This window comes from Neofelis nebulosa, chromosome 13 (genome assembly GCF_028018385.1).
Source record: "Neofelis nebulosa isolate mNeoNeb1 chromosome 13, mNeoNeb1.pri, whole genome shotgun sequence".
Taxonomy (NCBI): Eukaryota; Metazoa; Chordata; class Mammalia; order Carnivora; family Felidae; genus Neofelis; species Neofelis nebulosa.
The window spans coordinates 58136785-58151692 of NC_080794.1; the positions used below are offsets into that span (position 1 = coordinate 58136785).

General features: G+C 40.8%; 1 protein-coding gene across 4 annotated transcripts in view; it reads right to left on the reverse strand.

The window, feature by feature from the left end:
* The window catches only part of MYOF (myoferlin), a 153203-nt gene that overhangs the window by 75065 nt on the left and 63230 nt on the right, over positions 1–14908 (reverse strand). For 3 of the 4 annotated variants that reach the window (XR_009252459.1, XM_058697184.1, XM_058697185.1), the window contains exons 13-19: positions 13552–13655; positions 11641–11709; positions 11499–11542; positions 8513–8595; positions 6361–6399; positions 2076–2200; positions 794–910 (exon numbers count right to left, since the gene is read on the reverse strand). Coding sequence is in view for 3 of the 4 variants with exons in the window: in XM_058697184.1 (XP_058553167.1) it covers positions 794–910; positions 2076–2200; positions 6361–6399; positions 8513–8595; positions 11499–11542; positions 11641–11709; positions 13552–13655 (581 nt within the window). In the remaining variant the exon portion in view is untranslated. The remainder of the gene's footprint in view (positions 1–793; positions 911–2075; positions 2201–6360; positions 6400–8512; positions 8596–11498; positions 11543–11640; positions 11710–13551; positions 13656–14908) is intronic. The other variant, XM_058697186.1, reaches the window with a different exon arrangement.

Sequence of the window (14908 nt, forward strand, 5' to 3'; positions counted from 1 at the left end):
TCAGTGGGCAACAGAGACAGGGCTAACTAAATATTGGGTTATCCATCACATATGTTAACAAATCTGTATTGCAGATGTCAATTAATTGACAAGGAAAAAAATGAGCATTTTACAGCTTAATGATAGTAATATTCTTCTTCTGGGATTTATTACCTTGAGTTAGTAACACTGGCATTTGAATTTACTAGGAAAAAACTACATCTGTAGCTCTCTACCATATGGATCATGGGTGCTTAAATTGTGTCCATAGAGGAGAAAGAGCTGATTGGAAAGAAAGAAAGAAAGAAAGAAAGAAAGAAAGAAAGAAAGAAAGAAACAGTTGCGGAGGTGAATTTGGAAGAATTCTGTCTTCAAGGAGGAATTAATATAAACGTGCCCTCAGATGCTGGGAAGCTTGAGATATGCCTACTTCTGAAAGTGGAAATGATTAATGGTGGCACCAATGCCATTTGGGATGGCTCTTGCGGCCACTTCCCCAGGACCACACAACCCCAGTTAGTAAACAGGCCATTTGGTTCAGGGGTATCACTGCTCCTGCCAATTTTCGGTAGGGTATTAACATCACAAAAGATGAAGCAAGCCTCACTCACCATACAGCTGTTCTAGATAGATCAAGAGGGTGTTAAATAGATCCAGAGGTACTTGCTATGACTCAGCTCTCCAACTCTGCCACAGCTGATCCTGCAGTCCCTCGATGTCCCCACTTGCTCAGGCAGGCCAGCACGAGCCACCCACCGCCAATCCCCTAACACCCCCTTTTCCATACCAAGTATCATCCACACTCCAAAGTTACCTCCACAACCAGCAGGTCATCATTTGAAATGGGCTCAAGTTTTTTGTCTGGTGGTGTCTTTTCAAGAAAAGTGCTTAATTCAACCAAGATTCTGCCTCTGTAGGCAACTCCTTCCCCCTGAAAGGCAACAACACGAAATTATTCCTGCAGGCCTGAACAACAGCAAAAAGAACTGTCTCTCTAGTCAGGCTAATGCCAGCTACAGTTTAGTGTTTCCTTCCCGTGGCCCTAACATCCAAATTCAATCGGTCAACAACTCTCTCAGTTGGGTTCAGGTCTTTGGTAGCTGAAAGAAAAGTCAGTGACTTCAGGAAGGGATCCAAAGAGAGCTGGGGAGCCAGGGCTGAAAGGGATCTTAGCTATGACTAGGTCAGAGGCTTTCAAGCCATGCTCTGGATCCTGAAGAAGTTCCCAGAGGCTGGGGGTGGGAGTGGAAGGTACTCAAAGTCTCCCTTACCCTACTTCAGTAGAGCAGCTCTACGTAATCTGTGTCAACTTGGCTCCTTCCCTACTCTTCTCGGGAAGGGAAGGCTGCCAGGTTGGCAACCAGGGCAAGTCTCAGAGCAGCCAGGAAATAAAAGAGGAAGATGTTTTGGGTGTAGCTAAGCATAAGGATGAAGAGCGGATACTCCTCTCTCCATATCTGGCAGTGCTGGCAACAGAATTTTCTGGAGAGGAAGGGAAGGCTTCCACTTCCACAGCCAGTCCATTACCCCTGCTCCCTCAGGGCTTTATCTCTACCTCAGTCCCTTTCTTGGGCCTTCAGAACTGACTCAAAGACATTACTTTGGCTTCTAATATGCTGGGAAGAGCATTTCCTGCCTCTGGGCCTCCATATCCTCATCTATAAAATGAAGATGTTGGATTGGATCAGGGATAGCAGTTTCTTCAGGCATGTCACCTCCAATCATTTGGTAAATTCCTAGAACACAGTATCGAACAGAATTCTGAGGCAGCACATTTGCTTGTTAGGAAAGAGCCAGCATTGATCACTGACATCTGCCCTAAGTGCCGGACAGGGGGAATGGTCATGCTGTGCATTTGTAATTGCCAAATTAGATGGTCTCCAGGATCCTTTCCTAGCTTTGTATTCAAAGACTTGAGGAGTGTGGGACTTCTGTCCTTCAACACTTGATCAGTCACATGTCGGGTCTATCTGTGTGTGTGTGTGTGTGTGTGTGTGTAGAGATTCCCTAGATATGAGACTTAATTATAACCATTATAAGAAGGAATCACATTAATCAGTGTTCCATTAATAACAAATCTTAATTGAGACACTGACCTTGCCAGTATTTAGCTCATCATAGGGGTCTGGGAATCCTGTGTACTCTCTGGGGCTTCCGTAAAGGTTCAGGTAACAAGGTCCAAATGTTGGCACAAAGCCCACCTCTGTTTCTCCTGTATTTGCTGAGAGATAACATCATTATTAGATTTTAGGCTTTTACTGATTAATCTATTGAAATAAATATTAGTTATTAGTTAGCTGAGTGAGACTATTTTCCTCTAATTTGTGAGTTAGTTGTATTAATGCAAATTACAAGCACTTGTGAGACTTGCAATATTTCCCTTTTCTTATTGCTATAAAACATTAAACAAAAAATTCAGGGGATAGTTCGGGTAAACATGTTGTTATTATAGAAAGATAATGCTATGCAAATGAAAGAATAATAAGGCTTTCGAGTTGATCTTCACATTTTTTGCAAGTTTATAATTGGCCTTGTATTAAATGTGTCATTGGTAATTGGGATAGTTTGGGGTAATTGGTAATTTGGGGAAGTCATTTAAATGATATATACCAGATGAACTGCATTTGTTCCCCCCAAATTCCACTTAGACTAAAATAGTTAGTACAAATATGGCAGATGCTATTAAAAATACGAGACATTAAAAATTTTTATATATAACAGTGAACTGCCTGCCTTTGGTTAGGACCATATGATATTTATAAGCAACATAAAGTCCCCATTCAAACATTCTATCTCTGATGAGCATCCAATATGCTCCATATTTCTGCTACCTTGTCTTAGCAAGACTGCTCCCCAGTGCAGTGAGGGGAACTGAGGGCAATGTAAGAAATAATAGAGTCACAGGGAGACTGTGGGTGAAGATGCGGAAATGTCTCCAACCATCTGAATGGCTCCCATATGGAAGAAGGATGGATTTGTTTCCAAAAACACAGTAAGGGCCACTGATGGGTGCTACGAGGAAGTATTCTTTATTTCACTCGATATAAGGAAGATCTTTGTAGGAATTAGAGATGTCAAACAATGGGACAGATCACACTGGTGACAGAGGAAATGTTGAGGCTAGGGTTTTCAGGATTATCATCAAGACAAGTCCTCTATGAATGAGAAGTTAACCTATAGCCCTTTCCAACTCTATGATTATATGTAAGGGAGAAAGATAAATGTGGATTAGCAGGTGAGCAGAATGCCCATTAGTGAACAGTTGACCAGACTGTATACAAATGTGCTCTTGCAATTTTTAAAAATTATTATTTGAGGTTCTTACACCATGCATAAATGCGCTTGGGCACTTTTGAGAAGAGGTAGGAACCATGCACACTGGCAGAGATTAATTAAAGTGCAATCTCGGTGAAGAATGCACGAGAAAAGAAACATTTAAATTAAGATGTAGGAAAGTAACAACTGACAGCCTAAGGGTAAGACTTGGTAATGCCCTGGGGTGCCATACTTGACACTTGTTTGGAAACTTCTTGTGAAACCCAAATGGGGACCAAGAATTTTTCCAACAGAGATTTCTCTGGATTGTGCTATCCTGTTACCAAATGATCAGGGTAAAATGAATATTATATCTGGACATATGGATTGGTTTGGCTTTGTCTAATCTGCCATATGGAACATGGACACAGTTGACTACTTGATTATTATTTTAAAAAAAAAATTTTTTTTTTAACGTTTATTTTTATTTTTGAGACAGAGAGAGACAGAGCATGAACGGGGGAGGGTCAGAGAGAGAGAGGGAGACACAGAATCTGAAACAGGCTCCAGGCTCTGAGCAGTCAGCACAGAGCCCGACGCGGGGCTCGAACTCACAGACCGTGAGATCATGACCTGAGCCGAAGTCGGACGCTTAACCGACTGAGCCACCCAGGCGCCCCGACTACTTGATTATTAATAAGCAGGGTTTTGATTGCTTTCCTTGTGCTAGAATATCCATTGTGAGGAACTACAGCAGAGGACTAAAGCAGAGATCCAAAGTGAGAAAAGGAAGTCACTTTCAGGAGTTGAATCACAGAATGTTCAAGAATGGCCATTAAAACTCTTGCACCATAGTCATGCCACATTATGGACGGCCAAATTGAAGCCCAAAGAAGTGACATGACTTGTCAAAGGTCCCTGAAGATGACAGATTGAGACCCAGATCTCGAGTTTCATAGTTCTAGTACACCACCCATCCCTCTGGCCTAGCCCTACCTCACCCCCAGCCAGTTCCCATGGGTGACTTATGTTGTCTGTCATGAGTATTTGTTTTTCATTAAAGGTTTCCAGGGATGGAGACAATCATTGTCAATAATGATCTATTGCAAGTTACCGTGATATCAACAGCTTAATTCTTTTTGTCCAAGCAAATCTCTTTTCAGGTATTTTAAACCCTTTGACTTGCTGGCTATGCATTAACATGGAGAACCTTCCTTCTCTGGGTTTATGCTTCAGCATGGTCTCCAGGGAAAGCCTATTCTGTCACAAGGTAAGTCTCTTCCTGTCTCCAAACTTTCCTCACCAAACTTTTTCTGCACAACTGTCACATCAAACTTCCAAAGACCTTCCTCAAAAGCCTATACTACATAAACAAAAATTCTTTAGCCTGGCCATCAACCTTTTCCTCTGACCCGCTTTTCTTTCTTTCTTTCTTTCTTTCTTTCTTTCTTTCTTTCTTTCTTTCTTTCTTTCTTCTTTCTTTCTTTCTTTCTTTTTCTTTTCTTTCTTTCTTTCTTTCTTTTGTTCTTTCTTTCATTCTTTCTTTTTAAAAAATTTTTTAAATGTGTATTTATTTTTGAGAGAGAGAGAGTGCAAGCTGGGGAGGGGCAGAGAGAAGGGGAGACACAGAATCTGAAGCAGGCTCCAGGCTCTAAGCTGTCAGCACAGAGCCGGATGCGGGGCTCAAACTCAGGAACCGTGAAATCATGACCCAAGCCAAAGTCGGAGGCTTAACCGACTGAGCCACCCAGGCAGCCCTCTGACCTGCTTTTTAAACATTATTTTTCAGACTTCATTCACCTCTGTGAGGCTCCTTTGTATTCTGGATTTCTATAACATATCACTTTATATTTTAATTTTTGAACCTTAAATAGCCGCCTATTTCTGTGACTACATTATAAATTCATTTGGTGAGTGGGGAAGGATTCAAATATATTTTATTTTGATTCCTTAAACACTGAGAACTGGTTCTACCATGGGGAACTACCACATAAATATTCTTGGATTGATTGGAAAAATGAATGAAGGAATGAAGAGTTACCAAATCTGCCAAGTTTGTTATAAACTTAAAGGACTACTTCAGGGGCACCTGGGTAGCTCAGTCGGTTGAATGTCTGACTTCGGCTCAGGTCATGATCTCACGGTCTGTGAGTCTGAGCCCCGCGTCGGGCTCTGTGCTGACAGTTTGGAGCCTGGAGCCTGCTTTGGATTCTGTGTCTCCCTCTCTCTCTGTCCCTCCCCTGCTCATGCTCTCTCTCTCTCTCTCTCTCTGTCAAAAATAAATAAACATTAAAAAAAATTAAACTTAAAGGACTACTTCATATTCATATTAAGTCCGAGTATAAGATATTAAGATTGATTCTTAAAAACAAATATGAATGGGGCATTGTGCCAGTAACACAAAGGCAGACAATAATAATGCTTTGTATTCGCACAGAACTTCTGTTTGCAAAGGTTTCTCAGTGCAGTATCTCTTTTCCCTTCTCACCATAAGCCTGGGTAATTAGCATGGAGGGATTATCGTGTTGACTTGAAAAATGACAAATTTCTTGAAACCTCAAGTCCTCATCTATTTGGGGAACAATAACATTAGGGGAGTTGTGATGGTCAAATGTGAGACCATTGGGCAAACTTGCAAAGAATGGCCAGTGCTGTGCAGACGAAAGAACATGTTACGATCCCCCCTGTTTGAAAGATGAAGCCCTTCAATGTACAATTGTTCAGTGTCTTCCAACCTAGAGATCCACGTTCAAAGTGAGGGACAGTTTACTCCATACATTTTGAACAACTGATCTCATGCCCCATATCTCTACCTACTGAACAAAAACAACAATAACAGACAAAGTTATCTCTCACAGTTATTTACAATGGCACCCAATAGGATGGTATGCATCTGGGTGAAAACGTGAGGTGGTAGCAAAGCCTGATTAGCACATCTGTTTTAATTTTAGCCATGCAGGACAACCATATAGCACAAACACAAAAATTAAAATTATAGCAAAACTACTTTGGAGACAGCAAAATGTTAAAAAAAAAAAGGTTCTAAAGATAGTCAATTGATACATTCTTAGTAAGACAATAGTAAATAGGAAAATCTAGAAGATAGCAAAATTACAAAGCATAAACCTGTATACGATGCAGCCCCAGATCCCGAAGATGATAAATCTATATAGTAAAAATACGACTGGTTAAACCACAAGAGAAACACGGGCATTATAAAAGAGACATTGAAAAAGTTAATCAAATCCAATGCTAGGTAAGTGGTTTAGCAACACCAGAAAAACACCAAATTCAGACCCAAGTGACATGACCCTTTTGTAATTTATACCAATCTCACCGGTTATATGCAAAATGGCTCAAACATTTGTGATAATTGGCAGAAGCACCACACATTAAATAACTCAAATCCCTCTGGTCCGAAGGCAGCAAAGCATCTGAGAAGAGCTAGCTTCTCACCACCAAAGGAGGGCCTGGTGAAGTTACCATCATTTCATATTTTTAATAAAACGTGTACTTGTCTTATATCTGACTTAACTGGGACCAAGGCCAGAAAACCCAAGTTAATTTAGTCTGAGGCTGTGCAGGTCAGAGTTTGCAGTTCATGGTACATTATTTGTTTCTTTTGTGTGTGTGTTGGGGGTGGGAGGCGGGGGATGCTTGCTGCCTCTTGTTATTTTGAGACCCATAACAGACAGTCTGCAGGGCTTTCAAGGAGAGAAGGCCTCGGAGACAAGGCTGAAAACTGCATGTAACAATTTCTGGTTCTAATTCTTCTGGATGTTACTGCTATATCACTAAAAAAATGCTTACGCCAGTAAATTTTGAATAATTACCTCCAGGTAATTATTGAATGACTTCTGGCCAATGATAAATGGATGTAACTCATTTTGACCCTCCCCACCCACATAGTTTTGGTATGACTTTTTAACTACTCTGTGGGTTACCATTCTGATTTAATCTAGTCTTTATTTCTGGATTCCTCATTTGATAAGACAAGGCTACCGCCATGCCTACCCTTCCTCCACTCGCCTTCCTCCTACTTCCAGTCTCTATCTTCCATACTTTCACATTGCAATGGGCAATAACATTTACATTCTGTTCAGAGGTTTGGCTATAGGCGTCAAAGAAAAAAATCAAAAAACAATTAGTGCTAACAGTATAGCAGCCATATAAATACTGTTCTCTGCAGAGGAAAGAGTCGTGATTACATTTCCTTTGTTACAGTTCCAGTTGTATGGTCCCCTCTGCCACTCAGCAGAGAGCATGCAGACGGGAGCTTTCGTAGTTTCTAGCATTTGCTTAAAATAACGGCCACATATGACTTTATATCTGAACTATATCTTCTTTGTTCAGTATTTTTTTTTCTTGGAATTTCAAATTGCCTTTTTTTTTTTTTCTTCTAGAGAAAGGAAATCTCTGTTTTCTTCACAATATCTCTAATTTCTTCCAGGTTCTTATCCATGCTATACATTGCTTGGATTAATATATGTTTTAAAACCTATAAAGTTTCCTCTTAAACAAAATGAGGATGAGAGGAAGCTTGAGTTTCTCAAGACCATATTCTGTCTTGAATTCTCTCACATAATTTACTCAACTCGATATGTTGAATACATTAGTAATTACAAGCATTTTTGTTATTTTTGCTTTGGTAACAAAAATCAGCTGCTGATATTATTGATATGTCAGCATTAAATTTTTCTCTCTTACCATCTTTGCTTTTCTCCTTCATTTCCTGTTACAATTTCTGGTGTATGCACGGAATCCCAATGCCAGGTATAGGCAAGTAATTCTCAGTATGGAGAACAACAGAAAGAAAAGTGTATTTGTTATCAATGCTTTTAGCACGAAAACAAAATACACATTATCTTAAGGAGTGGAGATTTTATGGCTCATTGCTACCTGACATCCTTGTTCCTGCTAAGGAAGTCAGTGGAGAAGGGAGTATTATTTTATATTTGGATGGACTGGAGTCAATACCATTCTAACAGATAGGTTGCCAACACTCTGTATTGACAGTCAGAAATTTATAAAATAGCTACTGGGAAGAGTTTTTGGATGGGCGCAAGAAAACCAAATTCTTCAAACTGTTAGTTGCCTTAATTATTAGTTACTAATTAATTGTTCTGCTGGTCATCACCAAAACATCACTGAAATAGTTCACTTGGCTCATCACTTTTGGCTTTTGAGAAACCAACTCCATTGCCAGGTGGCCATTCCAGTTCCTTCTGCTTCAGAAGTTCTGCACCCTGTCTAGTTCCAGGTCTGCTGACGGACTTACCTTCCACTTCCCCACCAGAGGCAGCAATTTTGGAGAGGTATAGGTATGTTGTTCCAACGACATCATTTTTAGTAAGACGGTCCCTGTGTAAAAGAACAGGTTAAGGCTTCTACCTATGAAGATATAGCTTCACTTCAACAATAATAAGGTTGAGTTGGAAAAGACGCTAGACCTCAGAAATCATCCTGTCCAGCGGGCCTCAAGCTTTACTGTACTTTAAGAATTACTTGGAAACCCCAGCTCTCATCTCTTATCCAAGCTTTTGATTCAGTAAAAGCAGGGGTGGAGAACAAGTACCCGCATTTACACAAGTATATATCTCAACTGATTCTGATATGGATGGTCCTCCAACTACCTATTGAGAAACATTAACTGGGCAATTCATTTCAGCTATGGAAACTGAGGTTTTTACAGACAGGTCAAGGGATTTGCCTATGGCCACTCAATACCGTTGTCATAAAATGAATGAAACAATTATAGGTACGTTATCTAATGGGTGTAATGTAATCACATTACATAGGATAAGTGTGTGTGTGATTTTATCATGTTCATACAGATTACTCTGATGGTTTAACAACTACAATGAATGGGTCTTTCACAGGGAGAACAATTCCCTTCCAATTCAGTTCAAATATTTATTGAGCACCTACTGTGTAACAGCTGAGGGCAGCTGAGGGCAGTCGCTTGCCTAGAACCTAAATCTTATTTGTATGGTAGGGACAAATAGTCCCACTACAAGTAAATACATTATTATTAATCTTTCCATGGATATCACAGAAAGTATGCAAGTCTAACCCATGAAGTGGCCTCTGGATGGGCCAACAGTAGGTGCAAAAAATGAGGTTTCTATGAATAACATCTATGTGCTTAATTCAACCTATTCTTCCTTTTTTTTTATTTTAATGTTTACTTATTTATTTTTAGACAGAGAGAGAGGGAGGGAGAGAGACAGAGAGAGATTGGGAGGGGCAGAGAGAGGGAGAGAAAGAGAATCCCAAGCAGGGTCTGTACAGAGCCTGATGCAAGGCTCGAACTCACAAACCATGAGACCATGACCTGAGTGGAAACTAAGAGTCAAATGTTTCACCAACTGAGCCACCCAGGTGCCCCATTTCAGGCTCTCCTTTATTCAATCTAATAGTATACCCACTCTGAAATCTAAGACCCCATGGGAGAGAGGAAAGGTTCAGTATTTGGGGGAAAGACAATACTACAATGTAATATTATTATACTGCATTATAGTAATGGTCTATGTTACATACAATCTTATACATTGTATAGTATAATAGTATTAGACTATAAAGAATGACTAATGAAACACAGTTTTCCTGAGAAGAAGTATTACTTAAGGATATTAAGTCACAAGCATGGTTCTTGAATCTTTTCTGTTCATCCAAAAGGATCTAGACTACATTTAAAGAACTCTTAGCTTCCCCCCAGTTGTGCAACTACCCTACAAAATATGTAACCTAAGATTTGGATCCAAGGATTCCTTAGTTAAACAGGGCCTGTCTCTGCATCCTAGTCTACACTATTGCTTTGGAGGGGGCAGATTAGTTCAGAAAGTAACCACATTTGCAGTGACCACAGACGACTCTGGGATGGCTCAATCCACAACCACTCACTGCAAAGCCAGTAAGCCAGAGTAGTCACCTGAACTCTATAGGTCCACATTCACATTCCTGAGAGTTCCTGAGGCCCATAGAACACATTCAGAATGTTGCCTGAGGGTCTCAAGTGCTAAAATCAAGTTTACACTCACTGGAAGGGGTTTTTTGTCTTCACGACCCTTCCATGACCCTCAATAAACTGTGATGTGGTCACTGAACAAAATGAAATTTACTACCTCCTCCCAAAGTGCCCTTTGCCATAGCACTGGGAGGGTGCCAATGCAAAAGGCAAATACATTCTGTCAAAGGAAAAACTATGGGGACAGGCAGACAGGGCAGGGGCCCAACTCAGTCTATAACTTTCTGAGTGACTGTGAGCAAGTTACCTGACCTCTCTGAGCCTTAGTATCTTCATCTGTAAAATGAACTGATAATAGTCTCCAACTGAAAAGGTTACTCTAAAGACTAAATGGGGGGCCCCTGGGTGGCTCAGTCAGTTAAGCGGCCGACTTCGGCTCAGGTCACGATCTCGCGGTCCGTGAGTTCGAGCCCCGCGTCGGGCTCTGTGCTGACTGCTCAGAGCCTGGAGCCTGTTTCACATTCTGTGTCTCCCTCTCTCTCTCTGACCCTCCCCCGTTCATGCTCTGTCTCTCTCTGTCTCAAAAATAAATAAACGTTAAAAAAAAAAAAATTAAAGACTAGATGGGATATTACAGTTAAGTCACATGGTACAGCACTTAGAGTGCTCAAAAAATGGTAGCTAACACCAGTATAAACGCTGATGATGAGGATGATGATGGTGTTTGCCATTTTCAATCTCAAGGAGTTAAGGACTGCCAACTGAATGCCTCATCCAGCTAGAACATGCACAAGAATGGCCTTATTATGGTCAATCCCCGCTAGGAGGGTGATCTAGTTAAAATTCCATCAGAACCTCTCAATGAATTTTCTTTGCATTCAAACAGACAGGTAGCTTTCTCCATTTTCCTTTCTAACAATAACAGAGAATAGCTGTTGAAATGTTTTGGTGATTCTTCTCAAGCAATGGTTCATTCCATTTCTGAAGTCTATTTTGGACAGCCTAAACAGTATTTAAATCCTTGATTTCTTATCTTGGGGCATTTTCAGATTATTTCCCCCTTCTTTGTTTACGAGCCAATGGAACGAAGATACACAAAGCTTTTCTGTAGCAATACCATTAATAATTTTTTTTTAAAAAGAAAACACCCAATTCCAGGAGCAGTTTATCACCTCCCTCTAGAAGAAAAAGAAACAGGCTGAAAAGTAAGAGTTAGACCATCAGAGTAATGTTCTGCAATATCCAAGTGTTCAATTCTTTAATTCTGAATTAGACACAAATTTGTTTTTTAACTCACCAGTCATATATTGTTAGCTTTATTTTTTCACACATCGAAGGAAACTGTTAAAAAGAAACAGAACAAAGTAGTTGTTTCTCAACTTATTCAGTAACTATTAAAGCAAATAGTCTTATTTTTCTGCAAGAAAAAAACATCAAACCTTGATCTGAAGATTAATGACTTGGTTCCACTCAGGGTTTGCATTTTTCTCAATTATATTTGTGCAAACCTGTAAAATCATCAAAACAAAACAGTAGATATTCAAGATTCTAATTTCTATAAGTTCACATGTAAGCATACTACATTTTGACTCTAGCAGTCTATTTAGCCAGTTACATACTTAGTAGCCTGGTTAAAGTTTATTTCTCTTCTAACTATTAGGTAAAATATAACATGGGTTTAATATTAATCTTTGCTTCATCTATGCACTAAAAGTTGCTTTTCAATCGTCAGATTTCTAACATTGGATTAGGGTCATGTTACAAGAGTTAATGTTTATTGAGCACTTACTGCATACTATCTAGTGAGCACCTCTTCATTAACATATGCACACAGATCTTTTGATCCTGCCCACAAGCCCCTCTCCCTGCTCCCCAAACCAGCTCCTGTTAGAACCAGTCACCACATCTCTCTTCCCCAGACATGCCTCACTCCTGGTACCACAGCTTTGTCCAGATGCTGGTCTCCCTGGGGTGCCTGCTGTTGGCTCCTGTCTGACGCACACACCCTCTCCTGCCTCCTTACTTTCATGGCACCCCCTGTGTAGCAGTCTCAGTGAGCTCTCCAGGCATGCTTAAAGTCCAGACCCTACTCTGGCTCATAAAACCCTGCCTACCTTTCCCCACCCCAAATCTGACTTCAGCTCTTAGCTTCCCCCAGCTCACTGCACCCCAGCCACATGGGGTGTCTTTCACTGCAAATGTGTCTCCTCCTTGGGAGCCTTTATACCTGCTCTTCTCTCTTCCTGGAAGCCCCTGCCCTCCAGATCTCACATCATCCAGGCCTCTGCTCAAATGTCACCTCCTCAAAGGTGTCCCACCTGCTAACCTAGCAAAACCCACCTCCTCTCCCCAACCCCCAGCACCAATCACTCCTTGTCCTCTGCCCTCTTTTCTGCGTCATACATGGTATTATCTGAAATGATTCAGATACTTATTTGCTTGTTTATTGCTGTTCCTTCTGCTACAAGGGAAGTTCCATGAGAGCTGAATTCTCTATCCCTAGCACACGGGACAGTTTCCATATTTAATAGGTTCACAATAATTACTTACCTAATTAATTAACACTTTCAACAATCCTATGGGATTATTATTATCTTGATTTATAGCTCAGGAAATTGAGACTGAGAGCTAAAGGAATTTGCCTTAATTGCCTCTGGAGTGGGCTCAAGTCTAAACGTAAATCTTGCGCCAGAACAGAGGGCTTTTCCACCGCCTCCCCCCCACCACGCACTGCCTCTCCTAGAAAGCAACACCTGGTCCATATGCGTGTGGTTGACCAAATCTTGCTTTCATAAGTAAATGGTTCGACTGTACAGAAGACGCTAGGTCTTCATGCCTATAACTAGGCATGGTGGTCTCAGATGTGCCTATACCAAGAGTCTCCCGGCTCATCCCAGTGGGCTGGGATGGAGCTCTCCTGCCTGCTCTCCAGTTCCGGCGGCTGGCTGGGGCCTGGGAAGTGAGAAGCATGTGGGGAGCGGGCAGCTGGGCGTCGGGGGGCTATCCCCAACATTTACTGAGGATTGTTGTTGCCAGAGAGGAAGCTTGCCTTAGACAAAGACAAGGTTTGGGTCTGAGAAGTAATCCAAATAATCCAGTGATAGTTTTCACATTCTATTCTTTCAAAAGACTGAATTTTCTAATTTGAGTCCTGCAAACTTTCCACTCCAAAATAAACCTGTGGAGAAGTCTGGCATGTTCCGACTCAAATAATCTGTGTTCCTGCAGACTTCCCAGATCATCAGGAGTCAGCTACTTTCACAAAGAATAAACAGGAATTCACTCCAAGGAAAGCACAGTGGTTTAAATATTTTTTCCTAGAGGCGTCTGCATTTAGATCACATACAAACCTTTTTCCCAGCAAAGGAAACTTCTACAAAAGGATCCACTAGGTTTTTTTTATCTGCATTGCCTCCGAATATTTCCTTTACCGTCTGTGAGAAGGCATCATCCACTAGAAAGCAACATGTCGCACAGCAGAGATTAAATTTGATTTTCTTAAAGGAACAGAAATCACTCAGCAAAATTACAAATTTTCTCCTAAACATGAAGACAAGTTGCAACAAGAATTGTTCCCAAAAGTGGCAAGCAGGAGTAGCACTGTATTGCAGAAATTTTGTCTCAGCTAAGAGAAAAAAATGTGTTCTCCCCACAAAGTTAAAAAAAAAAAAACAAGAGCACCTTGAAAAATAAACCAATAAATTATTATATTGAAAATCAGTCATCCATGAAGACAAAGTAGAATAAAGACAGTCCATCCATATAAGGTCAGAGGCAGTTCAAAAACTCATCCTGGTTTCAACTTGGAAATACGTTTTAGGTCAAAATAGTATAAGCCTAGTCTGACTTTTTCTGAGAAATCCAAGGAACTTTGGCATGATCACACATAACATAATCATAAATAACACATTTAAGCAACTATAAACACCATGTCTCTGTTTTAACAAACTAAGAAATGAATGGATATCAATTAAATAGTCCGTGTAGGCAGTATAATGTGAGGTTTAATTTATTTACTTCATTTAAGATATCTCTGAGCAGAGATGAGCATTATAGGATGTTAAGCATTATAGGATGTTAAAAAAGAGAAGGGGCAGGTTCCCAGGGAAAGTAGCAAATCCTGAAGAGATCCATGGCTTGTACACAGAGTGCTATCTCCTGGGGACTTGGGAAGGGTTCCCATGTCCCAAGGCCCAGCGGGAAGCAGACAGGCTGGACAAGGCAGAAGGTTGCTGGGTCCTTGGCAATGACAAAGGAGTGGCTGGGCCAGTGTCTATGAGTAAAATCACCATAAGTGATTCTCTTAAATGCATCCAATCTCTTGTTACACGTACCTTGCCACGCAATATTGCCAGATTTCTAGTTACTGGCACTTAACCATGTTTTGCTCAGCTATTTTTAATAATCCAATAACAAACACATTACTTGTTTCAAAAATGTCATATTCTCCCCTGTGATGAAAGGAGTCAGAAGTGCTGACTGCTGGCCACTCTTTTGTATCCTCTAGAATAAGAAGAAGATGGAGAACACAGATGGAACAGAATGGGCCAAATGCTCAGTTAGGAGCAAGGACCAATGACCAACTGGCTTCCCCATCAGCCTGCTCAGGAAGCTTTCAGTGGGGCCAGAATGAATGGAAAGAAGTCCACGAAGGCCTTCACAAAGAAAAACCAAGGATAGATAGCAACCAATCACTATTCAGAGCAT